The sequence below is a fragment of the Vombatus ursinus genome, unplaced genomic scaffold (assembly GCF_900497805.2).
Source record: "Vombatus ursinus unplaced genomic scaffold, bare-nosed wombat genome assembly UNPS02014811.1, whole genome shotgun sequence".
Lineage (NCBI taxonomy): Eukaryota > Metazoa > Chordata > Mammalia > Diprotodontia > Vombatidae > Vombatus > Vombatus ursinus.
This window is the reverse complement of record NW_020954589.1, coordinates 4,394,370-4,421,276: the sequence shown is the minus strand read 5'-3', so window position 1 is coordinate 4,421,276 and position 26,907 is coordinate 4,394,370. Positions and strand designations below refer to the sequence as shown.

General features: G+C 46.7%; 2 protein-coding genes across 3 annotated transcripts in view; one reads left to right on the top strand and one right to left on the bottom strand.

Annotated features, from left to right (window-relative positions):
- The first annotated feature begins 1,868 nt into the window (after positions 1–1,868).
- The window catches only part of LOC114053495 (transcription factor EB), a 78,402-nt gene continuing 53,363 nt past the window's right edge, over positions 1,869–26,907 (top strand). The window contains exon 1 of one of the 2 annotated variants that reach the window (XM_027876601.1): positions 1,869–1,950. The gene's annotated coding sequence lies outside the window, so the exon portion shown is untranslated. Of the gene's footprint in view, positions 1,951–21,816; positions 21,910–26,907 lie in introns of those variants that run through there. The other variant, XM_027876602.1, reaches the window with a different exon arrangement.
- Positions 1,941–26,907, bottom strand: part of LOC114053533 (basic proline-rich protein-like) — a 37,167-nt gene continuing 12,200 nt past the window's right edge. The window contains exons 2-3 of the mRNA XM_027876646.1: positions 2,962–3,233; positions 1,941–2,670 (exon numbers count right to left, since the gene is read on the bottom strand). Of these exons, the coding sequence (XP_027732447.1) occupies positions 1,941–2,670; positions 2,962–3,233 (1,002 nt within the window). The remainder of the gene's footprint in view (positions 2,671–2,961; positions 3,234–26,907) is intronic.

Below are 26,907 nucleotides of genomic sequence, written 5' to 3'. Positions count from 1 at the left end.
TAAAAAATGTGCTGGATTCGGAGTCGGTGAACCTGGGGGCTGGGGAGCATGTATTTCATGGCCAAGACCCTCAGTCTACAGATTCTCTCTCCCCAAGGCCTCATGGGTAATAATTATCACCCTGTTCAATTCAACAATCAGGTGCAAGGATCTATGCCAGGGCCCAGACAAAACCAAAGTGGCCCCTGCCTTCTGGGAGCTTACATTCTAAAAAGATAGGATTTAACACATACAGAGAAAAACAAATACAAAGTACTTGTAGAATGATACAAAGTTATTTCAAGAAGGAAAGAGGGCCAATGAGTGGAGGAGGATAAGGAAAGAGTGGAGAGCACAGGAGAATGTTTGAAAGAAGTCAAAGATTCTCTGAGGTGGAGAGAAGGACTGAGTGCCTGCTACATCTGGGGAGCTGATAGTGAAATGCAGAGACAGGATTTTGTGCAGAGAGAACAGAGCTGGCTAGTTCCTGAAGGAGAGTAACATGAAATATATGAAATAAAACAGCATAGGAATGAGGGGGCCAGATTATGGAGGGCTTTAAATGCCAGCCTGAGGATTTTTTTTGTTTTGTTTTGTTTTTGGTGGGTGGGGGAAGAAAGTGGGTGACAATACATTTAACACTTACAAAGTAATTCCCTCACATGCAACAGCTCAGCAAGGCAGGTAGTGCAAGTCAGAACTAACCTCTTAGGTCCTAAAATGAAGATATTAGAGGTCATCGACACTCATTTAAAACCAAGGTCCAGAAAGGCCCATGACTTGCCTCTAGTTAAAGGCAAAGTCAAGCGGGAACAAATGACTTTTGACTCGGATAGTGTAACAGAGACGGAAGTCCCCAAAGATCTGATCAGCTCCCTAATTCCTAAAGAGGAAAACTTTGTATAGGAGGGGAAGACTGTATACAAATCTCCTGGTTTCCCTGGATTAGACCGAGATTAAAGTAGGGCATGCTGCTGGTGAGATCTCGTGTGATAGGTAAGAGAAAGAACCTATCCACTGGGGGCAGATACATAGTCAAGACAGCTGGGTGGAATCACAAATATTTGAGTTCAAATCCTGTTAGGAGCTTATTAGTGTGTGATTCTCAGGAAGACTTTAGCCCTCTCTGCTTCAATTTCCCCGCTATAAAATTGAAGTAATAATGGTACTCGAGCCCCGCCCCCCAAGTGCTGTTGTGAGGGTGAAATGAGGTGGTTCTAGCTGTTATTATAGGGTAAAAGGATGTAGGGAAGGAAGACAGGAATTCAAATGCTAATTCTGTTTCTTCCCAGCTGTATAACCTTGGGCAATTCACTGTCCCTCTGTGGGCCTCGATTAAACAGCCAAGATCCCTTCCGATTCTAAAATCATGTAATTCTTAAATTACAATGCACTTAGCACATCGCCTTTCAAGAAGTCAAATTCCAAGTACCCAGCAAGGACGGGGACTACAACTCCCAATGTGCCCTGCGGAGGCAGGTCTCAGAATCCAGTGACTACAAGGCCTGGGAGTACTACGACTCCCAGGCTGCATGGGGGCGGGGCGGGACGGAGGGGGCCGGGGGGTCGGGTGCTGCCCTCTGCCGGGCGCGGCGGGAAGTGGGCAAGAAGGTGACAGCCGGAGCCCGGGCGCCGGGGTTCGGGGTGACAGCGGCAGCGGCGGCGGAGGAAAGGAAGAGCGGGCGGTTGCAGAGGACTCGGAGGAGGCGCGGCTGCGGGGCACCCGGCGGCGGAACAGGAGGAGGAGCCGCCGCCGTAGCGGGAGCAGCGGCAGTAGCAGCAGCGGCGGCGGGGCAGCAGCAGCGGCGGCGGTAGCGCGACCAGTGGACGGGACGAGCTGCCTGGGCAGCAGCGTCGAGCCCAGAGGAGGCCCCGGCGGGGCGGGGCGGGGCGCGCGCCAGCTCCCGGCCCGGGCACCTGAACTTGAACAAGTTGCCGGAGCCGCTCGGGCCGATTGACCTTCAGGTCGAGGTGAGCTGGGCCGGAGGAGCGGGGGGCGCTGGGACCTCGGACTCTGGACCGGGGGGTCCGCGGAAGCGGGACCCCGATTCCTGGCTCCCGCATAGGACAGGAGAGTGTCCTGACTCCCTTGGGTACCGGAGACAGGTGGCTGGAGCGGGGGCAGCGGGTTGGACTGGGCGAGAGCTAGAAGGAGGAGATGGGGAATCCCCCTGCCAGGTCCGGACCAGGAGGCGTCCCCTCTGTCCCCGCAGGGCCGGCGCTGTCCCGCAGGCCGGGGGGGGGGGCGCTCCGGCCTCTCCCCCGGGGCTCGGGCGGGGGGGGGGGGGGGGGGGGGGGCAGCCGCGCCGGGACCTTATGTAACCAGGCGGGAGGGGCCCGGGCTGGGGCCTCCCCCGGCCCGGGGAGCTGCGGAGTGTAAGTGGGCGAGGCGTGGGAGTGAACTTGGGAGTTAGTGGGACTAGACGGGAAAAGACCGGGGCCCAGCTCTCTTCCTCTCCCTCCCCCACGCCGCCCCCCACCCCCGCCCCCGACCCGGCCAGGGCTGCCGGGGCGGGCGGGGCGCGGAAGGGGGGCCAGGGGAGGTGTGCGGGGGCTGTGTCCGGCCCGGGCCAGGCTGCGCCTGATGGCCGGAGAGTGGGCGGGTCCAGAGCAGCGTCCCGCCCACACGGGGGGCCAGGCTCGCAAGGGAGGGACCACCCCGTTCCCCTTGCATCTTCCCCCCACCTCCCCCTACTCCGAGCTGGGAGAAGTTGCTCCCACTGGCTGTACCCTCTCCCCAGAGAGTAGCTTTCTGATCTTCTCCCTCTTTCCTAATGCGCGCTCGCCTAGCTGTCTAGCTCTGCCTTGTCTCCAAAGAGTGCCAACACCGGCACTCTGGAGAATGCTCCCGCGGTCCTCTCCCTCGGAGGGCTCCCTTCCTCTGCTAAGCCCCAAATAACTTGTAGCCCGCCCGTCTGCCCGCCCAGCGCCCCCGCTTCCCGGTGCTTTGGATGCTCCGCCCCTAAATCAGTGCGCCCCTACTCCTTTGCCAAGGCCGCAGACTCCGGATCCCTGTCTTTCCCAGGGCCCGGGATTCGCCCACTTTCCTGCCCCTGCCTCTCGGGCCGATGACAGGGGCTCTGGCCGGCCCGGGTCCTGTCCGCCCCACCCCTTCTCTCCTTCCCTGACCCAGGCTTTCCATAGCTTTCCGCTCCGCCGCCCTGGGGCCGCTTGGGGCTGCGTGAGCAGGTTCCCGCTGCTGTCGCCCGGCCCGCCCTGGCCTCTGAGCACCTTTCCCGGGGGCGGGGCACAAGCTGTAAAGAGCTTCAGACCCCAGCCTCAGTCCCGGGACCTGGCCCTACCCGATCTCTTTGGTTCTTGCCTCGGCCCCAGGACCCTACTCCTTCCCCAGATCCCTAGGTTCCTCAGTCCTCTTATTTCCCTTCCCCCCTCCCCTTTCCACTCTTTACAATTCACACTTTCTTGCGACACCTAACCACTTCTTGGTCTCTGGATTACCCACTCTTTCCCCTGCCCTCAGCGGTATCTCTGGGTTCCAAATCACTCCCCCTCTCTCTTTTGTCTTTAGGGTGTCTGAATTAATACTTGTTTCTGCCACTTTCTGGATAAAGTCCTGACCCTCTTCAACACTTTCCTGGGGTCGGAGACTGAACAGAGAGGTTTCAACCTACCCTTCCTTTCCCTTTAACCATTGAGGGCTTGGAGGACAGTCTCTCTGTCTCCAGCAAGAGCTTAGGTCTAGAAGTGAATGGAGAAAAGAGAGAGACAGAGACTAAAAGAACAACCTGTTTCAGGGTGCTTGCTGTCTCTGTGACCAGGTTTGACTGTAGGTTACTTCTCCCTTAGTCTCTAACCTCAGAGTGATAGATACCCTGTTTGCAGCTTCTGAGGCTGCTGTCGTGGGGCAAAGATCCCAGAATGGCTGGGGCATGGGGTGGAGATGCAAAGTTTGGAAGACACTTTAGTACCTTTCATTTTGTAGTTGAAGATATTAGAGCAAGGCCTAGAGTGGGGAAATTCCTTGGCCAAGCTCATGTAGACAGTTAGGGGGCAGAGCCTGGACTAGAACCCAGGTCTCCCAGGTCTCTCTCCTCCTCCAGGCCTAAGGCACTTCCTCTTCTAGGCTATTTTCCACCAGAACCTGATTCTGTCTGAAACTAGCCTGATACCTGCTATCACCAGCTACTTTGCAAGTGTTTTGCACAAAGTAAGGCTTCATAGATGCTTTTTCATTCATTCTTTCACTATATTCAAGAAGGCAGGAGGAACAATCTAATAACTTGGTGTTGGAATTCCCTGGTCTATACTTTCTGAGGTTGTGGGTTAATCTACCATAATCTTTTATGCCCTAGTTTCCCCATCCGTAGCACAGAAGGATGGCAGCCTAGAGTACATCAGGCTACCTGGGAATCTTATAACCAGAAAAAAGTTACTGGCTCCATTCCTGAAGGACCAAACATTTGGTCAATGCCAGATGCTCTTTTGATTGGGGGGTGGGGGGACAATTGGAGGGGGAGGAGACAGGGAGGGAGAGCAAGAAACCCTTGTGGTACTGGTGTTCTCAGATCTTCCTTTCCTCAGTAGTGAGGTACCTGGGATCCTGGTATGGTAGAGGATTAGAGGAAGAGACAGGTCCAAACCCCTGAACTGAACTCTGTACACAGTAGGCACTCAATAAAGGTTTGGTTGTTCTATGTCTCATCCCCTTACTAAACTAAGTTCATGAGGGTTGGATCATGTCTTACATGAATTTTCCCTCCAGCTTTCCCCTCTTCTGTGCCTAGCACAGTGTTCTGTAAACAGTAGGTACTTAATAAATGTTTACTGAATGAATGGTTAGATGAATGAATTCTGGAAGAAAAGTTGCTTATCTAGTGCAGTGATTCCTGTGACAGTAGGGTGGGCAGGGAGGAGATGGGGCAGGTAACGATGAATTCAAGCTTCCAAGTGCCGTGTGAAGTGAGGGGCCCAGTGTCTGCTCCCAGACTCCCCACCCCTCCTCCATGTAGCCCATTTCCTAGTGGGAAGAAAGAAGGCAGGAGGAAGCCCCAGGGCTGGAGTAAGTTCTACTTTCTCAAGACTTGGTGACTTCTTGAGTGTCTGGCTTCTAGCTGTCCCTATTTCCAGTCCTGTTTCTCACTGTAATTGTATGTTTTATCACTTCTCAGCACCCGTGTATATATATACCCAACAGTGCCTGAAACTCTGCCAGTCTCCCCCTTCCCCCTTTCCCCAGCTTCTGGTCTTGCAGTGACTCCTGTTCCTTCCTTTTCAGAGTAGCAGGCAGTTTGTGGCTCCAGCAGGGGCTACCCAGAATGTGCTGGCTCTAAAAACCAGTCTGGCTCCCTGCCCCCTTGGGAAAGAGGGTGGCTGTGCTGGTGATGAACTGCATAGGCTTCAATTGAATTCAGATGTTTATTATTAGGCATCTGCTGTGTTAAGCTCTAAGGGGTATGTGTGGAGAATAAAAAAAATTAGATCAGACTTGTCCTCATGGAACTGGTAGTCTAGTGGGGGAAAAGTACAAATATAGAAAATTACAATGCAGAATGATATAGGATAAGTGATCATCATAGATTTAGAGCTGGAAGGGACCTTATTTTACAGTTGGGGAAACTGAGACAGGAAGTGGCAAAACAAAGTGTTCTATGAGTTCTGAAGAGGGCTGAAAGATCCCTACCATTATGGGGTGACTATGGAAGGCTTCATTGTAAGCAGCATCATCATCATTATAGCTAACATTTGTATAGTGCTCCTACATGCCAGGTAATATGGAAGCACTTAAAAAATTATTATCTCATTTGATCCTCACAATAACCCTGGGAGGTTGGTGCTATTGATATCCTCATTTTACAGGTGGGGAAACTGAGACACAAAGGGGTTAAGTGAGTTGCCCAGAGTCACACAGCTACTAAGTATCTGAAACTGGATTTGAACTCAGGTCTTCTGGATTTCAAGCTAGGTGCTCTCTAGGCAATTCATGGTGGAGATGATGTTAAAGTTGGGGCTGGGGCTCTGGCTGCCTTATGAATATCCTTGGAATTTTGCTATCCTCTGAGACTGTTTAGAGCCCTTGGGCATGGGCTGGGCCACCTGGACATGAGAGCACATTCCCAGGAAAGGATCAATGTGTCATAGGTCCAGAATTCTTGTGCTGGAAGGAAACTTAGAATCCACCTAGTCCAACTGTCTCATTTTACAGATGAGGAAACTGAGGCAGAGAGATGAGATGATTTGCTCTGGGTCATGAAAGAGGACTTAAGAGATCATTTAATCCTCATCTCCCAATCACCCCATGAAATAAGTAGCATAAATAACACTAACCTCTTTTCCAGATAGGGAAACTGAGGCCCAAAGAGGTTCTGTAACTATCCCAAGCTCTCTTCTATGAAGGCCAGTTTTAGTTGGTACCAGTGCTGTATCCATTGTGCCACCTAGCTGCCCAAGAGATCTTTCTTTTTCAGTGAGCTGTCTCCTTCTCCGGACAATTTCTTTCCTTGCCCTAGGATAGATTTTTGTTGTTGTTTAGTCAATTAGTCATGGTCCACTCTTCATGACCCTTTTTTGTTTTTGTTGTTGTTGCTGTTGTTTTTTGACAATTGGGGTTAAGTGACTTGCCCCGGGTCACACAGGTAGTAAGTGTCAAGTGTCTGGTCTGAGAATGGATTTGAACTCAGGTCCTCCTGACTCTAGGGCTGGTGCTCTATCCACTGTGCCACCTAGCTGCCCCCTTTTGGGGTTTTCTTGGCAAAGATGTTGGAGTGGTTTGCCATGTCCTTCTCCAGTTCATTTAACAGAAGAGGAAACTGAGGCAAACAGTTAAGGGACTTGACCAGGGTCACACAGCTAGTATGTGTCTGAAGTCAAATTTGAACTCAACTCCTTCTCAGTCGAAGTGCACCCCCCCACCCCCAATCTATTCACTCTGCCACCTAGCTGCCCTCGAGGGCAGATTTATGCAAGTTTGAAGGTTTTAGGGTTAGGAGCTGCTGCTTCCAGACTCACTCAAAGCACGTTCCTGTAGACCTAAGACCGGAAAGTCTATGATGAACTTGATAGCTGTGTCAGGAGGGGCAAGTAGGGAGGATTTTGCTTCTTGTCTTATTGCAAAGGAAGCTATATAAGGCAGATTGTAGCTAACAATGGCCGGACCTGTCATGTGGGAGAATCATTGGTCCGAGAGAGGGGCAGGAGCAAAAATCTTAAAACTCCTCAACTTCAGAGTTGTGAGAGACTTTAGCAGACACATAGTTTAGCTCCCTCATTTTCCACATGGGAAACACTCCTCCAGCCCTCAAAGGGTCACACAGGGATTTAGTGGCAAAGCCAGGACTAGAATGCAGGTCTATTATAAGATTTAGAACCAGAAGGAACCAACCCTCCTCATTTGACAAGTGAGAAAACTGAGACCCACGATGGGGAAATCACTTGGTGGTTTTAATGAACAGCTTTTATTTTTATTTTAAAAATTATTTGATACAAAGGATAAGGAGGGGAGGAGGGAAAGTTTTATATTCAGAAATGAAAAAACAATTTTTTCTTTTTTAAAAATTTTTTTTTCCAATCACATGTAAAGATAGTTTTCAACTATTTTGAGTTCCAAATTTTTTCTCTCTCTCCCCTCCCCACTCCCCAAGATGGCAAGCAATCTGATATAGGCCATACATGTACCATCATATTAAATGTATCAATGAAAGTAATTTTTTAAGAATTTTTTTTCTTTTTTTTGGGCTAGGCAATGGAGTTAAGTGACTTGGCCAGGGTCACACAGCTAGTTAATAAATATCTGAGGCCAGATTTGAACTCAGGTCCTCCTGACTCCAGGGCTGGTGCTCTATCCTTTGCAACATCTAGCTGCCTCTAGTTCTTTTCTCTTCTAAGCAGACTGTGAACTCCCATAGGTAGGGAATGCCTTTCAGGTTGTCTTATATCCCTCATCACATTCAGCGCCATACTGGGCACAAACTGGTTGATCCATCTTCCTGTTCAACTGTGGCCGAGTCAGGCCTGGAGGGTCTACCGGTCACAGAGCTGGAAAGGAAGGTAGCAGGGTCATGGAGAGATGACAGAATATGCAGTATTTCCCATTCCTAGTCTTCCTTCTCTCCTCATTTAGGTTCCTTCAGGACAGGGCATGTTCAGGTCCCCTGTTATCCGTCTGCCTCCTTTAGGCCAACCCAGGCTTCTCCCCTTGTCGGTGAAATAGGCCAATCTTCTGAGTTGGGAAGTAACTGTGGGTGAAGAAGATGACTGTCAGTGATAGGGCAAAAACTGAAGATTTATCTTAACCACAGAAATGAATGAAATTGCACTTAGTAAGCCCTATGCTTAGCCCTAGGGACGCACATAAGAAAAGTAAGAGCCTCTGTTCTCATGGAGCTCTCATTCTAATGGGGAGAAGATACATAGAGGTTTTAGCTGCAAGTCAGATGGAAAAGTCCCATGGTCCTTAGGTACAGGGGCAAAGCAGATGGTCATGCCTCTCCTTTATTGTCATTTCCACTGCCGAAATCACATCAATTTCTGATGTATAATTATCTGACAGTAGCCAGGACTTTGGCGGTGAGAAGTTTCTCTTCTGGGTCTTCAGTAGATGTGACTACAGCACCCCCAGAAGCAGTTGCCAGGCTGCATCTCCTTGGGAATTGCTTCTCCATCTCGTGGTTATGATGGCTGGGCTAGAAGTAGATCCTGCTACCAGTCCCAGGGCTCTTGGGTTCTTTGGTAGCAACTGGTCAGCAGTTTGTGTAGGTGGTAGCAAGAAAAGTAGACCCTTTGTGTATAGCGATCGCTCTCCTAGTCGATGGCTGTAGGGCCAGGCTGGAAGCAGGGCCAGTGGTCTAGAGTGCACTGCTGTTTCCAAGGTTCTTGGGGCAGGCTCCTGGGCAGTGTCCATTGGCATCTGAGGGGAGGTAGTGATTGAGGTGGTGGTGTTAGTTTAATTCATCTGGTGGATGACATGTTCTGTCTCTCCCCCAGGATGCCCTGCTGTTTCAGTTAGGCAGGCTTGCTTAAATAGCAATTGGTCATGTTTAACTGTGGGATTGGAAGAAAACTTTTAAAGCCCTCTCTCTGAGGATGGCTAATGTCAGAGATATATAGAAGATGAATAAATAGCTAGTTAGATAGAAAATAAACAGAAGATAGATAGGCAGATAGAAGATAAGTAGCTAGATACATAGAAAAAAGTAGAAAATAAATAGAAGATAGATATGTGGATAGAAGATAAATAAATAACTAGATAGATAGAAGATATAGGTAGAAGATAGAAGATCAATAAATAGCTAGCTAGCTAGAAGATAGGTAGCTAGTTAGGATGGATGGAAGATAAATAGAGAGGGGATATAGGTAGATAGGAGAAGATAAATAGATGGGTAGATAGATAGAGCATTTATTAAGTGCTTACCATATACCAGGCAGGAAAGGTTTCTGATCATTTTTCTTGGTGGGACTTAAGCCTAGTCGGAATAAGGGGAAGGGAACATAGGATTTATAGCTTGAAGGCAGCTTAGAAATCATCTAATGCAGCTTCTTCATTTTATCAGTGAGGAGACAGGCCCAAGATAGGAAGTGATTTGTACAAAGTCACACAGGGAGTTAGCGGCAGAATCAGGCTTAGAACCCAGGTTCTCTCACTGTTTATCTAGCTCTCCCACCACTATGCTTTGTTGTTGTCCAATCATTTCAGTCGTGTCTGACTCTTCATGGTCCCATTTGGGGTTTTTTTTTGGCAAAGATACTAAAGTGGTTTGCCATTTCCTTCTCCAGCTCATTTTACAGATGAGGAAACTGAAGCAAACAGGGTTAAGTCACTCCCAGAGTCACACAGCTACTAAGTGTCTGAGGCAGGATTTGAACTCAGGTCTTCCTGACTCCAGGGCCTTCCACTTACCTTCCCTTACTGATGAATTGGGACAGTATGGATGCTGGGAGTGGGGTGAGGGAGAGTCTAAAGTCCACTGGAGAGGGTAAGAAGAGGAGACTTTATATAGAGAAAAACACCCTGAGAGAACAGAAGTTTGGAGATACGTAGGATGGGGGCTACGTCAGGCTGCAGTTGCTATGATCAGGGTAGGCCCAAGACCCTTAGCTTCACGATGCTTAAGATTGTAGAGGCATTCATTGGTTTAGAGCTGGAAGTGACTTTAGAGGTCATCTGGTCCAGCCCCCTCATTTTAGGAAAGGAGAAGCTGAGGCCCAGAGAGGTTGAATGATTTGCCCCAAGGTCACACTGACAGTATGTAGCAGAGCTGGGGTTTGAACCCGTGTCCTAGTATATAGTGACAACAGCACTGAAGGCCAGGTCCAAACAGCCAAAGTTAAATTCTGCCTTTCTTCCTCTCTGTGTGACTGAGTAGATCATACCATTTCTCAGTTTCTTCATCTGTAAAATGGGGGAAAGGTTGGACTCGATTATCTCTAATTATCTTAATTATCCCTTCCAACTATTATTCTGTGATTTAGGAAGAAATGCCTGTGAATGTTTGGCGGTCCTGGGACCCTGCCTGTACCCAAGAGGACAGGGAAGCATTGTGATACCGTGGAAAGAACATCAAACCTGTGTTCAAATCCTGCTTCTCATGCCTACTTTATGTGTGACCTTTCAACAAGTCTCTTAACTTTCCTGGGCCTCAGTTTCCCATTCGGTAAAATGAGGCAGTTACTCTAGCTGGCCTCTGAAGGCTCTTCCAGCTCTAGACATATGATTCTACTTGCTATGTGACCCCTGATTCTATGTTGGGGACTGTGCTGTATTGTGAAATATGGAGGAAAAGAGCCCTGAAAGAGAGGGGTCACATGGGCTCCCCCAGGTCTGAGAAGTATTCTCTACTTTGGTGTCTGTCAATCAACCCTACTGCTAGTGCCCAGCACTGTACTAGGCACTGTGGGGGCTGAATAGAAAGAGATGAGATGCAGTCCTTGCCCTAAAGAGCTCAAAATCCAGCTGGGGAATCATAAGAAATAATGAACATACATTGACTTTGCAGTCAAAAGTCCTGGGTTCTCATCCTAGCTCTGCCATCTTACTATTTGTGTGACAATGGGAAGGTCACTAAAAACCTCTGTGAGCCTCAGTTTCCTCATCTGTAAAATGGGTGGTGGTGGGAAAGATAGACTAAATGAATTCTGAGCTCCCTTTGCTTCATCCTAAGGCAATGTTTCCTCTTTCCCTTTCCTCTTCCCCTTCCTTTCTTCTCCCTATGTTGCTACTAGGTGTGTGCTGGTAGAGATATACTTGGGAGTGGGGTGGGGGAGGGGAGGAGTGGGGACAGGTTTGTTTTCTCCTGCTTAAGCAGCGAAGTCACAGCCTGTCCTTTGACTTGTTTATTATGGGTTTAGAAGCAACAGCTGCTGTAGCTCCTGGTGGTCCCTGCAGGGAGAAGCGAGGCCAGGGAGGTGACACATTATACTGCCCGCTTCAGAACGCCAACAACGAGGCCTGGCTGTTGCCCCACCCCAACCAGCTCCCCCTTCCTGGACTCTCTGAGGTCCTTTCAGCTGTCCTTTGCCAGGATGGAGTCCGTGGCTTTGGGGACTGATTTCGGATCATAGAACCACCCCTTGGAAGGGAGAGGGGTGAGCTTTACTCATTTGGGCCCTTTTATTTTCCTGTTGAGAAAACTGAGACTCAAGAGAAATGAGGCAGCTTGGGGGGGGGGGTCCCCCTAGAACCCAGCTCTCTTTCCTGAATTTCTGGCCACTGTTCTGTCTACAGCAACAGGCTGCCTTTATTCTGTTCAATTGTGTTAGTTAAATACTATGAAGCACCTGCCTGTCCTGTGTCTACACCCTTTATTCGCCCCTACAGAAGATAAACAGAGGCTGGGCCCAGGTCAGGAGATCTGAGTTCTAGTCTCTACTATGATGCTTCCCAACTGGGATTGACTATGGACAAGTCACTTCACTCATCCTCAGCTTCCCCGCTTAGATCATATCTGAGTTCCTTACCTGTTTGTGTTATGGTTTTCCAGGTAGGAAATGAAAGCTAAGTTGACTGAGAATGTTTTGGAACCAAAATGCTTTGTAAAAAGAAAGATAAGTTGTTGTTGGATAAGAAAAGACAGGGGTCCCTGACTTCTAAGAGCTTGCTGTCTCATTGAGTCAGTTAGATTGACATGCCTGAAAATACAAGGAGGTCTATAGGAACATGAGAAATTGAATGGAAACGTCTTTCCTAGTGAAAAGAACACAGGTTCCAGAGCCAGAAGAACTGGGTTCAGATTCCCCTCTGGCACTTAATAGACTTACTTAATCATGGTCCAACAAGTCACTTCTTTCTTGGCCTGTTTCCTCATCTCTGCATGAGATAGATTAAGGTCCCTCCCAGTTCTCTTAACCTTCTTTTAACTTCATCAGGGATCAGAGGGGTACCATCTCCCCTTGCTTGGGATTCTCTCAGGTGGAAGGCCCTCATTGACCGGAAAGGCAGCTTTCAACTCATCACACATCCCTAATCTTCAGGCCCACGGAGTATCTCTCACTTTGTTTGAAGGTTTTGGGGGTCGAGTAGAGCTCTACTAGCTTTGGAATCTGAGTCCTTATTACCTGTGTGGTACCTTAGTACCATCTTACCTTAGGCAAGATGCTTTACTTCTCTGGGCCTCAATTGCCTCAGCTATAAAAAGAGAGGAATTGCACTAGATGGTCCCTAAGGTCCATTTCAACTCTAAATATATGGTCCTAGCATTCCATGAATTCTATATCCCATGGTGTGTTCTGCTGGTTAGCCTTCTCTTTCCCTCTCTCTGCATCTTCTTCCGTATCCCAATATGCCTTCTCTTCCTTTGCACTGGGGACTGAGGCTGGGAAACAGTGGTCACAGAGAAATGGGCTTGGGAATCCCTCTCGCTTTGGGAACTCTGGAAGCCACCATGGCCTTTGATCCACTTGCCTGCTTAATGGTGTCTCTGTGGCCATGTGCCGGGATGCCTGTGCTAAATTGGTCTTGATGACTCAGGCATCCTTAGGTCTGGTCATTGCTGATCTACTGTCCTCCTGCCCAGCTACCAACTCTGACCTACCACATTCTTAAAGGATAGTTCTCTCTGAGAATACCCACTCTGCTCAGGGATCAACTTCCTCAGCAACTCCCTTGTCACCCAGTTTTTCCTTTTCCCTGTATGCCTTGGTCCCACTGTCTTCTCTTCTCTACTCCTTTCCCTACAACTCTCTGTTGTTGTTTAGTCATGTCCTACTTTTTGTGACCCTATTTGGGCTTTTCTTGGCAAAAATACTGGAGTGGTTTGCCATTTCCTTCTCCAACTCATTTTGTTAGGTGAGGAAACTGAGGCAAACAGGATTAAGTGACTTTCTCAGGGTCACACAGCTAGTAAGTATCTGTGGCCAGATTTGAATTCATGGCCTCCTGACTCCAAGCCTGGTACTCTATCTACTGTGCCACCTAGCTGCCCATAATGCCTATCCCTTTCTAACTCTTTTTATGTCTCCCTCTTTAAAAAAAAATCTTTTTTAGGAATATCTTTTGTTTTTACATTTTCTAAATTTCCGCCTGAATCATTGGCTCCTGGGGAGCCAATCCATATAATGTCTCCCTTTCTTTTGACCTTTCCCTCCTCCCTCAGCCTTCTCTGTCCCTCTTCTCTTCTACCTCTTTCATCTTTTCTCTTCCTCTGCTTCCTTGTCCCTTGTCCCCTACTTTCCCCACATCTCCATTTCTTTCCTTTCTCTGCCTTGTTTTCACCTCCCCTCTGGCCCCTTGCTTTCTGCCTCCACCCTGCTCTGTCTCCTCTCTTCTTTGTCCCCATGCCCTCTTCCTCTTTTCTGTAGTTCCTCTCTCCTTCAGTTCCACTTTGTTCTTTTGCAGCAGAATCTCACTGTGGCCCCATGACTTGTTTAGAAGACAATTGGAGATTCCTAGAAGTAGAATATCTAAGCCCCAGACCCACCAATTCCTCTTTCCCCCAGATCTTCTCATCTCTGCAATTCTCCATGGTTAAAGAATCCCTTGGGCCTGTCTTGTCTGCCCGTGGCCCTCTGTTACCTCTGCCCTTCTCCATTCATTCATTCCTTCGTTCATTCACTCACTCAACGACAAACATTTACTGAACACCTGTCGTGTAAAGCTCTGTACTAAATTTTTCTGACAATCCCAAATGGGCTATTAACTCACCAAGGGCCTGAAGCTACTCTCTTAGCTAAAGATGACCCCTTTGGATTCTTGGGTAGGGGCACCTCCCGCTGCCAGCCACTGCCTCATATGCTTACAGCAAGACTGTCAGCTCCCCATGTCATGCATTGGCTGTGCACTGACCCTGTTCTCCTCCCAGGAACCCTAGCCCCAGGCTGGGGACCGTCTCCTGGGAATGGAATGCCCTGGGACTCTTCCAACTGGGTGGTGCCAAGAGCCACAGAATAGTCCCAAAGATATTGTGGGTGGGAGGGAGTGTGTGTTTGCATGGATCCGAAGATGTATGGAGTCTAATTTTAGGGTAGAGTTTTGGGGGCTGACTCAGAGCCTCTTGATCAGGTAGGGGTGTGTGTTTGTACATAGGACCATTAGCTTTGGAGCTGAGAGGGAACTTAGAGAGCAGAGATTTAGTCTAACTCCCTTATTTTATAAATGAAGAAAGTGACCTTCAGACAGGCTGAAGGGACTTGACCAAGGTCACTCAGGTAGTCTGTATCAGAGCCAGAATTTGGAGTGTGATCAAAGCCTTAGAATCGGAAAGGACCTTGGAAATCATCTAGGCCAACCCCCTTCTTTTACAGATGAGGAAGGCTTAGGGGGTTTAAGATTACTCAGATGTTAAGTAGCAGAACCTGGTTCTGAACCAACATCCTCAGATTCAAATCCAGCATTTTTTTTTTTTTTTGCATCAGGCCATGTTTATCTGACAGCAAGCCCAGTATTCTTTTCACTGGCCCAAACTGCTCCGGGCGGATTGATGGTGGTGGCAGGGAGGGGACAGCAGCCTGAGGGCACAACAAGAGAGGCCCTCCAGGTTTGGCTTTGCCCTTCAGCTCAGGAATATATCAAGGGGAGATGCAGAGTGGTTGGCCAGGGTCTGGGATGGCAATGGGGCGGCTGCCCCCACTATCTCCCTTCCATACATCCAGGGACAAACCTCTGTTTACCCTATGCTAGGAATGGCTGGCATAGGGTATCTCATCTAAAACTGACCCTTGGAGATACACAGATCGTCAGTAGACATCTTTCCTAAAGTGCCATAAACCATCAGAGGGGAGTACATTTTTTGCTTCTACAGGAGACTTCCCATAGGAAGTTTGAGATGCCTCTGCCTGAAGGTGCAGTCTCAATGGGGGGTGGGGGGAGGGGGGGGGGGGGACACAAGGGGACTCAGAATGTGTTCATCAGTTAGCATTTATTAAATGCCTACTGTGTTTCCAGGCACTGTGGCTACAAAGACAAAAGTATAAATCTTTACCTCTAGAAAGCTGGCATTCTGTAACTAAAGACAAAATCTCCATAATTAGCTATATACAAAATACATACAAGGGAAAACAAAAAAATTTTTTTTTTTTGCAGGAGCAGGGGAAGGGACACTAGAAACTGGGAGTATTAGGAAAGGCCTCCTGTAGGAAGCATTGAAAAAACACCGTTTCTCCCCCCTCCTCCTCTACCAGTCACCCCAACGTGGCTCAGAGAAAAGTACACTGACCCTAAAGTTAGAGGATATGAGTTCAAATCCTGCCTCTAATTCTTACATCCTATGTGACCTCATACACGTTACTTAAACCTCCTCTGAGCCTCAGTTTCCCCATCTGTAAAATTAGAAGTTTGGACTAGATGGTCTTTCAGGTCTCTTTCAGCCCCAGATCTGTGTGGTCCTGTTGCCCTTTTAGTTTTGAAGTGACAGGGTTTAGGGAAGGCCAAGCAGTGTATCACTCTGAGCGGTTCTAGATTCTGCCACCAGCTCCTCTTGTGGCCTTTGGGAATGAACCACTTATTGCCTCTGGCCCTCAGTGTGTCCTCATCTAAAGTGAGAATAATGAGGCCTGCCCCACCTCTCTTTAGGGGGTTGTTGTGAGGATGAAATGAAATAATGGATACAATAATAGTAAGGTATCATTATTATCATTATGTCTTGAGGGGAGGGAAGGGCTTTCTGCTCTGGGATGGAGGCTCCTCTGCCTCTTCTCCCTTGGTCCTAAGGTTCCATAGGTCAGACCGAGCTTAAGGAGTCAGGTGACCGTGGGCCTCAGACTCAGCATTTTGTACAGGCTCCAGTCTAGGCTAAGAGGCACCTTTCTGTCTAGAGGGAAGTGGGATGGCCCTGTTCTGAGGGCCCTTCAAGGCCTCCTGGCCCATTGATGAAGGCCACTGAAGTGAGGGGTTCTGGGGGAAGCTCAGGGTTGGGGCAAACCACATCTGACTTTGTCCCTTGGACCAACGAGTGATAAACTAGGGTGATAAACTAGGCTTATTGTGCCCCTTATCTGGGGCCCCTTTGCCAGCCTCTGTCCTGTTCTCCCCTGGATTAGTGATTGGGAATCAGAGGGCAGGAAACTCGGCACCCCTTCCACCTCCACCCTCAACCCCCCCCCCAAGCCCTTCTCAGACCATGTCCCCCTGGTCCTAGGGTGAGGGGCAGGCTGGGCCCTGACTCATTTTTTGTGCCTTTAAAAAGGCCCACCGTCCCCAGGAGGAATACAGTACGATATACTGCAAAAGAACTCTGGTCCCAAGTCAGATAAGCTGGCTTGGAAACCTGACTCTGCTACTCACTACCTTTGTGACCCTGGGCAAGTGACTTCCCCTCTCTGGGCCCCAATTTCCTCATCTGTAAAATGAGAGGGTTGGGCCAAATGATCTCCAAGGACCACTTTCAGTTCTAGGTCCCGTGCCCTCCTGGTAGAAGGCAGTCCTCCTCTTGGTCTCCACCTTTCCCATTTTGTTCCTTCTATCCTGACCCATCCTCCCTGGTAGAAGATAGGAGGAGACCATTGCATTCCTTACTTCTATCTAAATTTATTATCAGGAGAGAATCTGCTACTCATTCATGCAAAGATAAGTGATTGGTAAATGGTTCCTTCCATGACCCTTCCCAGGGGTATTTGCATTTAACTGGGCGGGAAGGGCTCGGGGAGTTTGTAAGCCAGAGGAATGAAGTTTTTGTTTTGAAATTAGAAACACCCCCAAGCAGGTGGGAGATCTGTTTTGGGGTTTTTCTCAAAGAAGGGAAGACCTTCTCTGTGCCTCCAAAATCACTATAGGTAGCGCTTGGTTCATCTCTTTTGGCCCTAAGGCCAATTGTGACTGGAGTCCTCAAAACGGCTAAACTCCCTGGCCTCAATTTCCTCATCTAGAAAACGAAGGGGTTCAGCTTTGGAGATTCTTCCAACTCTTGATCTTTGATTCTGTGTTACTGTGATTGGAAGAACCTACAGATGTTTCTCCCGGAGAAGAGAAGGTTTAGGGAGGACATGTCGGTTGTCTTCACATATTTCCTGGACTGTCACATAGAAGAGGGATTCCAGTTGGTCTGTCTGGCCCTTTTGAAGTCTAGGGATGCTAGGAACCCCAAAATGCAAGGGTACTGGTCATGGATCTGCCTGGAAAACTTGAAGTTTTGAGAAGGAAGATTTAAATTCAACCTAAGGGGAAGCTTCCAAACAAAAATAGGATGGGCTGTCTTGGGAGACCTCAAGTTCTTCATGACTTGAGGGCTTTTAGATAGCTAGGTAGATAAGGCATTTATTAAGTGCTTACTATGTGCTTGGCACTGCCCAAGCAAAAAGATGTCACCTGCTTTCAAGACACATACTAATGAGGAAAGACAAAGTGGGAAGGGGAACTGTAAAAGGGGGTAGGATATGATGGGATGGCTCAGAGTAGGCTTTGAACTAAAGAGGAGGCCTGGGACCCCATCGAGATAAGGCCAAAACTGACCTGTCAGAGCCCAGGGACCCAGGGAAGAAGCCTCAGTTACCAGAGGGAGAAGGTGGAGATGTTGGTCTGCATAGAAGAAGCTTAGAGAGGAGAGAGCCAGGAAGTAGCTCTGGAGCAGCAGAGGCTCCGTTGGCACTATTGTCGTGAAGAGTCTGGCTCAAATACGAGGTTGGACTAAATGGCTCTTCCAACTCTGAGATTCTTTGTCTTTTTTTAATTTTAATTTTTATTATTATCCCTTGTTTTTATAGCATCTTCATTTCTGACTATGTCCCCCTTACTCTCTCTTGTGAGCCACACTCAGTCCTTATGACAAAATAAAAAATGAAGAAAAAACCCAAAACAATTCAGCAAAACCAATGTATGTGTAATATTCCACATCCATACACTCCTTACTTCTACAGAGAGAAGATGGTGTCCTTTCTCAAAGCTCTGAGGCCAACTTGATCATTATAATTATAATGTTGGTTTTTTTGTCCTCTCCTTTTTCTTTGTTGTCACTATTATTTTTCTGGTTCTATTTATTTCCCTCTGCATAAGTTCATATAAGTCTTTGCATGCTTCTCTGAATTTTTCATATTCATCACTTCTTATGGTACAGTAATGTCCTGTGACTTTCATTTTCTAAAATTTGTTTAGTTCTTCCCCGACCTATGGACATTTGCTTTGTTTCCAGTTCTGTGCTGCTAGGAATATTTTGGGTCTTTTCTGTCTCTGACCTCCTTGAGGCATGTGCCTAGAATCAAAGGGTGTAGACCTCTTAGTAATTTTTAGCGTAATTCAAAATCGTTTTCCAGAATGGTTGGACCAATTCACAGCTCCAACAACAGTGATTTAATAAACCTGTCTTATAGCCCCTCCGATGCTGACTCTTTCCATCTTTTGTCATCTTGCCAATTTGTTGGATATAAGGTGAAACCTCAGAGTTGCTCTGATTTGTATTTTCCATCAGTGATTTGTAGCAGTCTTTCATATGATTGTTAATAGTTTGCAATTCTTTTGAGAACTCTTTATTTTTTGATCACATCCATTGGAGAATGATTCTTGGTCTTATATATTTGTGATAGTTACCTTATGTATATATTGGATACCAAATCCTAATCGGAGATATTTGATACAAGTTTTTCCCCCCAGTCGACATTTTCCCTTCTCATCCTTACTGTGTAGATTTTGTTCATGCAGAAGTCTTTCAATTTCAAGTGATCAAAGTTATTTATTTCATCTTTTGTGATTGCCTGTGGCCATTATTTGATTTGTTTTATCACTTTGTAAGAGGCAATGTGCCATGGAAGTAATACTTGAATTGGAAAACCTAGGTTCGAATGTGACCTTTAGCTATGTGACCCTTAGGATGGCTCTTTGTTTTAGTTTCCTCATCTCTACTTTCATACATTAGTGAATCTGTGATCTCAGCCATGTTCTTCTTCTCTCCAGGGATGCAGATGACAACCTATCCATGTTCTTCTGTTCTGTGTGACTCTTGTCTTTGTGTTCCCCTGAATCTCAGGGGTTCACACAATGTGTAGGCTGACAGCCGTTTTCTAGATCCCTTGACATTGTGCGGATACCAGTGTAGAACTCAGCTCTTCACTGCTTCTCTCTCATTCTTGATACATGATCCAGCTCCTTCCCTAGTCCTCCATTTCTCTGATGACATCCACTTTTGCACAATTCCTCATTTTCAAAGTCATGCATCCTGCTCCCAAAATAGGCAACTGAGAGATTATCAGTAACTACTTACCAACCTGTATGCCTCCTTTCCAATCTCTACAAAAATGTTTTAAAAACATTTTATTGATGTCTTTTGTTTTGTTTTGTTTTCTTTTTTATATATATATGGCATTTTATTTTTCCCCCTAATTACTTATTTTTTAAAGTTAATTAATTTATTTTTAGTTTTCAACATTCACTTCCATAAACTTTTGAGTTTTCAATTTTCTCCCTCTCCTTCCCTGTGTATCTTGTTTTTTACAAAAAAGATATCACCTTTGTTTTTGAACACATCTCTCTCCCTTCTCGTCTCCTCCCACTGTCTCCTGTAACAAAAATCAAAAGAGTAAGAAAAAAAAAGTCCAGCCAGAACAACCAACATATAAACTGAATCTGACAGTTTAGACAACATTCTGTACCCATGGTCCCCTACCTCTGTAAGAGGGGAAGGAATTGCATTCTCTGAAAAATTTTTGTGGAAATGACCTAACCACCATCACCGTGAAGGTGGGACAAAGGAATAAGTGTTTGCAATTATGTTTTCCGGCAGAGCACATCTTTCTCCTCATGCAGCTAACTGCCTAAAAAGGAGGGAAATTTCAAGATCTCATTGTACTTTTTGTTTGTTCACCAGGTTGGTTTTTTCTCTTTGTGGCCTTGGAACTTAGCCCAGTGCCTGACATCTATGTCAGGTGCTTAATAAATGCTAGTCAAATGAAAGAAAAATTTAAAAGCATTGTATTTGGTAAAGCAAATTGTACTTTTATAGAATGCTGAGCTCCTTCAAATCCAACCTCAGATACTTAGTAGCTGTGTGACCCTGAGCAAATAAATCTCTTAACCATTGCCTACCTCAGTTTCCTTATCTGAAAAATGGAGGTAACAAAAACACCCTGCTCCTCCAGAGTTGTTGTGAGGATCAAATGAGATAATTTTTGGTAATTTGCTTTGCAAACCTTAAAGCTCTGTATAAATATTGGCTATTGCTATTAAGCTTCTTGAGGGCAGGGATTGTCTTTTGCCTCTTTTTATATCCTGGTGCTTAGCACTGTGCCTGGCACATAGTAGGTACTTAATAAATGTTTATAGATTGATTATTATTCATGTTATTAATGTCAAGATTGTTCAAGAGTTCTTAAAGACAGTCGTGATTTCCTCATCTGTAAATTGAGAATGATAATTGCTGCAGTACTTACTTCATATGAGTCAGCTCATCACAGTGAACAGATGAGGCCACCTTTGAAGTCCAAAAAAACTCTGGGATTTGAGTCTTGCTCCTGGCACCTCCTGGCTGTGTGACTATGGACAAGTTACTTGATCTCTCAGTGACCCCATTTGAGTGATGGACTCTCCAAGACTAGAAGTTGTGGGAAATTGTTGATCTTTAACAGTGGAGGGAGTTTCCATACTGGGAGTCTCCCAAATTGATGATTTGTACCAAAAATTAGACCCCCACCCAAATCCTACCTCCCAGGATTGTTGTGAGGATTAAATGAGATAAGGTATGTAAAGTGCTTTGCAACCAAAGTGCTATATAAATGCCAGCTAGTATTTTAATTACTATTTTATGACATTCAAAACCTACTTCTTCCTGGCAGTTTCTCAGTCCCCTGACTGTGTGGGTCAGTAAAGGTTATGAACTGGAGACCGGTGGTATTTGATGTTGCCCCCAAACCTGAGATTCAGCAGTTTAAGGCTGTGGGCATGAGAGGAGGGTTGCTCTCTCTGAAGAGGGGCCAGAGGGAAATCTGATCCTATATGTTTTGAGCAGGACCTGGCCAGGAATTTGACTTGGGCCAAGCTCTTTTCTCTCTCTATTCCTTGTGCCTTGGTTTTGATTCATTTTCTGGGCAGTGGGGGTCAAGAGATGCTCAGGCAGGGCCCCTGGAGGTACCAACATTGAGTTCCACAAGAGCCCAGTATTGGGTGTACAAATGGTCATTTTGGCCAGCGTTGGGTGGAGAGGGTGTAAGGCTATTGTCTGGATAGGGCTTGGCATCAGGATGGAGGTTGCTTCTTGTGAGTGCCTTTGGAGCCCCCAGGAGTGGATGAGATTTGAATTCAGGGTTGATGAGTGTTCAAGTATGGGAGTATAAGGTCTTCCAGGCTTGTGGCTCATTCTGCCCGGTTAGTAATCCTTGGTCACATTTGTATCTTGAAACAACTTGTGCAACTTCCTGTCTTGGTGGGGCCAGTGGAGGCTGGGTGAGAAATAGCACCCCGAGAAAAATGAGGAAACTCTGGGTGCGAAGGGAGGGCCTTGGGAGATGTCTGAGCACCAAATGGGGCTGCGGACCTCGGGCTTCAGAGCCCCACAGACAGGAACATTCTGGCCATCCTTCCCAGAGTGACTCCCTGCCTGCCTGGTGGGAGAAGGGGGCTGTAAGGTACATAATACTACCCTTGGTCAGTAGGGGATGGCTAATATGGGTGGGGTGTAGGCCTTGGCCAACTACATGGGCCTTCGGATTACTCTTTGGGAGGGAAAAGGGATGATGGGAGATCTGGTGAAGGGAGTTAAGCCTAGGGAGGGTCTGGGCGGGGCAGTGGGGAACTGTGGCTTAGGGTACTTTGTCAGAGATGAACCAGCACTGGTTTTAGTGGAGAGAAGTACAGAAAGAGGCACCAGGCTTATCACCAGCCCCAGCTCTCAGTGACCAAATCTTGGCTTAGACACTGCTTACCACTGATTTTTGAATATACTTAGGAGCTCGGAAGGAAGGGCAGTGCCCAGCCCTATAGAATCAAAGTATCTGAGCCAGAAGGGGCCTAGATCATAGAATCTTCCATCTATGTCTGAAAGGGGCCTCAGAAACCACTGAGTCCATTCCCTTCATTTCACAGATATGGAAGCTGAGGTCCAAGGAAGCTGGGGGACTTGCCCAATGTCACACAGGTAGAGAAGGTGGCAGTGTCTTCTCTCTGTATGAACCTTGATCATGCCATTTACTTCTATGAGAGATCTTACAAATCATTTAGGCCAAAGGTTCTTAACCTGGGCTCTGTGAACTTGTTTTATTAAAAATTATATATATATATATATCATATAATATATTTAAATACATTTATTGTATTATATATTCTATTAAATATATAACATAATATAGTTATGTAAATATATAGTTATTAACTATATATTATATTATAATATATATTTATATATAGGTAACTATATCTCACTATAATTGTTTTCCCTTGTAATCCTATATATTTCATTTTATTCATTTAAAAACATTATTCTAAGAAGGGTTCCATAGACTTCACCAATCTGCTAAAGGGATCTGACATACAAAAAAAGATTAAAAATTCCTGATCTATTCCAGTCTCCATATTTTGCAGATTGGGACCTGAGGCTGGGAGAAGGTATTTGAATCACCCAGGGTGACACAGTTAGTGACTAACAGAAGCAGAATTCGAATCCAGGTTTTCTGATTCTAAATCCAGAGCTCTTTCTATTCCATTGTTTGTCCATCAACAAACATTTCTTATGGGTCCTGATTATCTACAGGAAACTAAATTGTGCTGAGGAGGGGCACAAGGAAAGAGAGATAGCCTCTGACTATAATGAGTATACGGTCTTGTGGGGCAGGTGACATGAGTGAGGCACTGCCTGCTTCACAGGGACAGCCAACAATCCTAGATGCTGTAGCAATGCTAAGGGTGCTGTCTAATGTCTAACTGTCTCATACCTAAGGAGTGGTATGGCTCTTCAAAGTTGGGGGAAATCCTTTCAACCTGCAATTAAGAGAGCTCATGTGAGGCCTGAACTGGTGTTTGAAGGATAGGGAGTCAGGGGAGAAGACGGACAGAAGAGGTTACTGGGGGTGGGACTGGAGGGTACTTTCCTGGGGGCCAGAGACTGGAGCAGCCGAAGGTTTACGTAAATGGACAGTGGAATCCTATCCTGGCCCAGCCTAGGGATGACTCAGCATGATGGAGCAGCAGAGTGGAGGGATGAGACTTAGAACTGACTCCTTCCTTTCTGGGCAGTGAGGTGAAGCCCCCTGGCTGCCCGTTGACTATGGGCAAAACTAAAGATCCTATGTTTGTTTGTTTGTTTGTTTGTTTGTTTGTTTGTTTTTTAAAGGCAATTGGGGTTAAGTGAGTTGCTCAGGGTCACACAGCTAGAAGATCCTATGTTTGAGTCCCAGTTTTAACATTGACTAGTCTGACTTTAGGCAAGTAACTTCACTTCCCTGAGCCTCAGTTTCCTCATCTGTAAAACAGAGGTGATCATATTTGCCCCACCTGCCTCATGGGGTTTTTAATTAGTCGTTTTATTTTTGGACTGGACCTGTGACTTCATTGATAGAGGGAACTCCCTCTCTCAATGTAACTCGGCACCCAGGCTGCAACTTATTGTCTCAGAGAGTTTTGGGAGGCACTAAGCTAAATGACTTATCCAGGGTCACACAGACAATCTGTGTCAGAGGACGGACTAGAACTCAAGTCTTCCTGACTCTGAGGCTAGCTTTTTAGCCACTATATCACACTGACTCTCAGAGGATGAAATGATAAAGTGCTTTATAACTCTAAAGTACTACATGTTATCATCATCATAGGCGAATCTCTTGACTTCACTGAGACCCAGTTTCCTCATCTGGAACAAGGACCAAACCATGATGATAAGAAGGATGATGATGATGATGATGATGATGATGATGGAGGAGATGGACTCAGTGGCAGCTCAGATCTGTGATGCTATGATTTACCTCAAAAGGAAAGTGTTTTGGAGGAAAGTGTTTTGAAGTCTTTAAAGCTCTATAGGAATAGCAGCTGTAAGCCTATATTAGGAAGGCCTTGGATTCTGAGGAGGGTTTACTTTCTCTCTTTCTTACTTGCTTTCTCTCTTATGTGCCCTCTCCTGGGTGTCTGTTCAGCTCCTGGGTTCTCTTTGCCTGGCTTCCCCAGAAGAAGCCCGGACACTGAGACTAGAGGCTATTTATGTGAACAAAGATGGAAGAACCGGGGGAAGTTGTGGGGAGATCAGGTGCCTCAGCTCAGCCTTTTCTACCCCAATCCCATGACTGGAGTGGTAGGAAGAGTGAGGGAGAGGAGAGGTCAGGCCTCCAGGGGGTGGAGAGTGCCCTGGACTCACCACTGCCTTGTCACTGTGGCAGAGGGAAATACCCTTTCCTATCTTTGGGATAAGGGTAAAGAAAGTCATGGGGAAGCTCAGTGGTTGGCTCTTTCTCCAGAAGAGGCACTTCTGGGTTTGGTTCCTGGGATCCTCCAAGAGCCTCCTAAGTCCTTCCTGCCAGCTGGGGCTGGAGGGTTAGCAGGGGAACCCCTTCTGGGCTCCCAGAAGTAGCAGAGGATGGAGCCTTGGACCTTGGAGCGGGTTAAGCCAGCAGAACCAAGCTATAGCAGGTCTTAGCAAAGGCCTGATTATGGGCCTAGTGGAATGTAAGCTCTTTGAGGACAGAGAGGGTCCCACTTTTGTATTTACATCCTCGGTGTCTAGCACACAGATGCACTTAATCAATACTTGTTTTTTGATTGGTTGAGTGAAGGGAGTGCCCACATGGATAAAGTCACAGATGCTTGAAGCAGGCACTGTGCTATTCACTGGGCTACAAAGCCAAAATAAGACTATCTCTGCCCTCAAGGAAGCTAGAGGGACCCCTGCCAAACAGCCGTTGCCTGTCCATCCAGAGGATCAGTATCTAGTTTCTAAATTCCAGGGCCAGGCACTCTTGCCCTCAGGAAGGCTTTCACACAGCATTGTGTCAAGGAGCATTCGCTATGACTGGTGGCGGCTAGTTGGATGGAGGGAGGGAAAGGACATCATTCAAGACCCTCTCTGGGTGGGTTTCTTTATTCTCTGAAAGACTTTGCCTTCAATCAATTAGGTAGCAAAGTGGATAGAGCACTAGGCCTGGAATCAGGAAGATCTGAGTTCAAATCCACCCTCTGATGCTTGCTAGCACTGTGATCCTGGGCAAGTCACTTAAACTCCGTCTACCTCAATTTTCTCATCTGTAAAATGGGATAATAATAGCACCTTCCACTCAGGATTATTATAAAGATCAAATAAGACAACATTTGTAAAATACTTAACCTAGTGCCTGGGATATACTATGTGCTTGACAAATGTTTATTCCCTTCCATCCTTCTTTCCTTCACTCCTCTGGACTTGAGGCCTTCTGTCTTTACTGACATCAGATGTGAGGAATTGGACCCAAACCCCAGATCAGACTGGAGTCTGATGGATCTCATTTCTGCGTGAGGTTCATGTCTCTGCCTTCTAACAGAACAGGGCCAGAAGGACCAGTACCAGAGTAGGCCTGCTAGAACTTTATGATTCCTAGAACTTTGGAACTGGAAAGGCATCCTAGAAATCACCTAGATCTGCCCCTTTCATTTTAAGAATAGTATAGTAGAAAGGGCACTGTGCTTGGAGTCTCAGATCCTGAGTTCAAATCCTAGGTCTGGACTTGTTACCTGGGTGACCTTGGGTAAATCATTTCTCCATCTGGATCTGTTTCCTCATCTGTGAAATAAGGGGCCAGAACCAATTTCTTACTTACAATATCACTAATGTGAAAATATGTTTAATAGGAATGTATATGTATAGCCTATATCAGATTCCTTGCCATCTTGGGGAGGGAGGTGGGGAGGGAGGGGGAGAAAAATTTAAAACTCAAAAGCTTATGGAAGTGATTGTTGATAAATAAAAATGAATTAATTTAAAAAATGAAAAAAAAATAAGGGGCTAGACCAGATGACCTCTCAGTTCCTCTCTAGATCTGTGACCCCATAAATTGTGGACGAGGAGACTTAGGCTTAGGGAGTGGAAGTAATGTCCTCAAGGTCACATACTTAGTTTTGGAGAACCAGGTGTGCAGCCTTGAATCCTTTGTATTCTACCACACTCCTCTCACTTCCTCCCCCTTCTTGCTTGGTTTGGGTTTGTTACTGATGTTGCTCTATCCCCCCAGATCTTCCCACCATCCCCTTGCTCCCACTGCATCGCAGCTATCCATCACAGAACTCAGAAGTGAAGGCCAGCCAAGACAGGACCTGGCATGGCCACCTGGGCATATACGGTGCACTCACAAAATAGTTGGACTGCTTTGATGAATGAAAAGTAGGATAAGCATATGTTTTCTGTTGGTCTTGGGAACACAGATATAGAGCTGGAAGGGGAATTAGAGGATATCTAGTGAAATGTCCTCATTTTGTAGATGAGGGAACTGAGTCCCAGAGATTCAACAGGTCAACAAGAGTCTACTAGGCATTGGAGGTACAAGGAAAGGCAAAAACAGTCCCTGCCCTCCAGGACCTTACAGTCTAATGAGAGAGACAACATGCAAACAGCTCTGTCATAAAAGATATAGCCAAAGGTAAATGGGGAGGGGGGGCGGAAATTTCAGAGGGAAGGT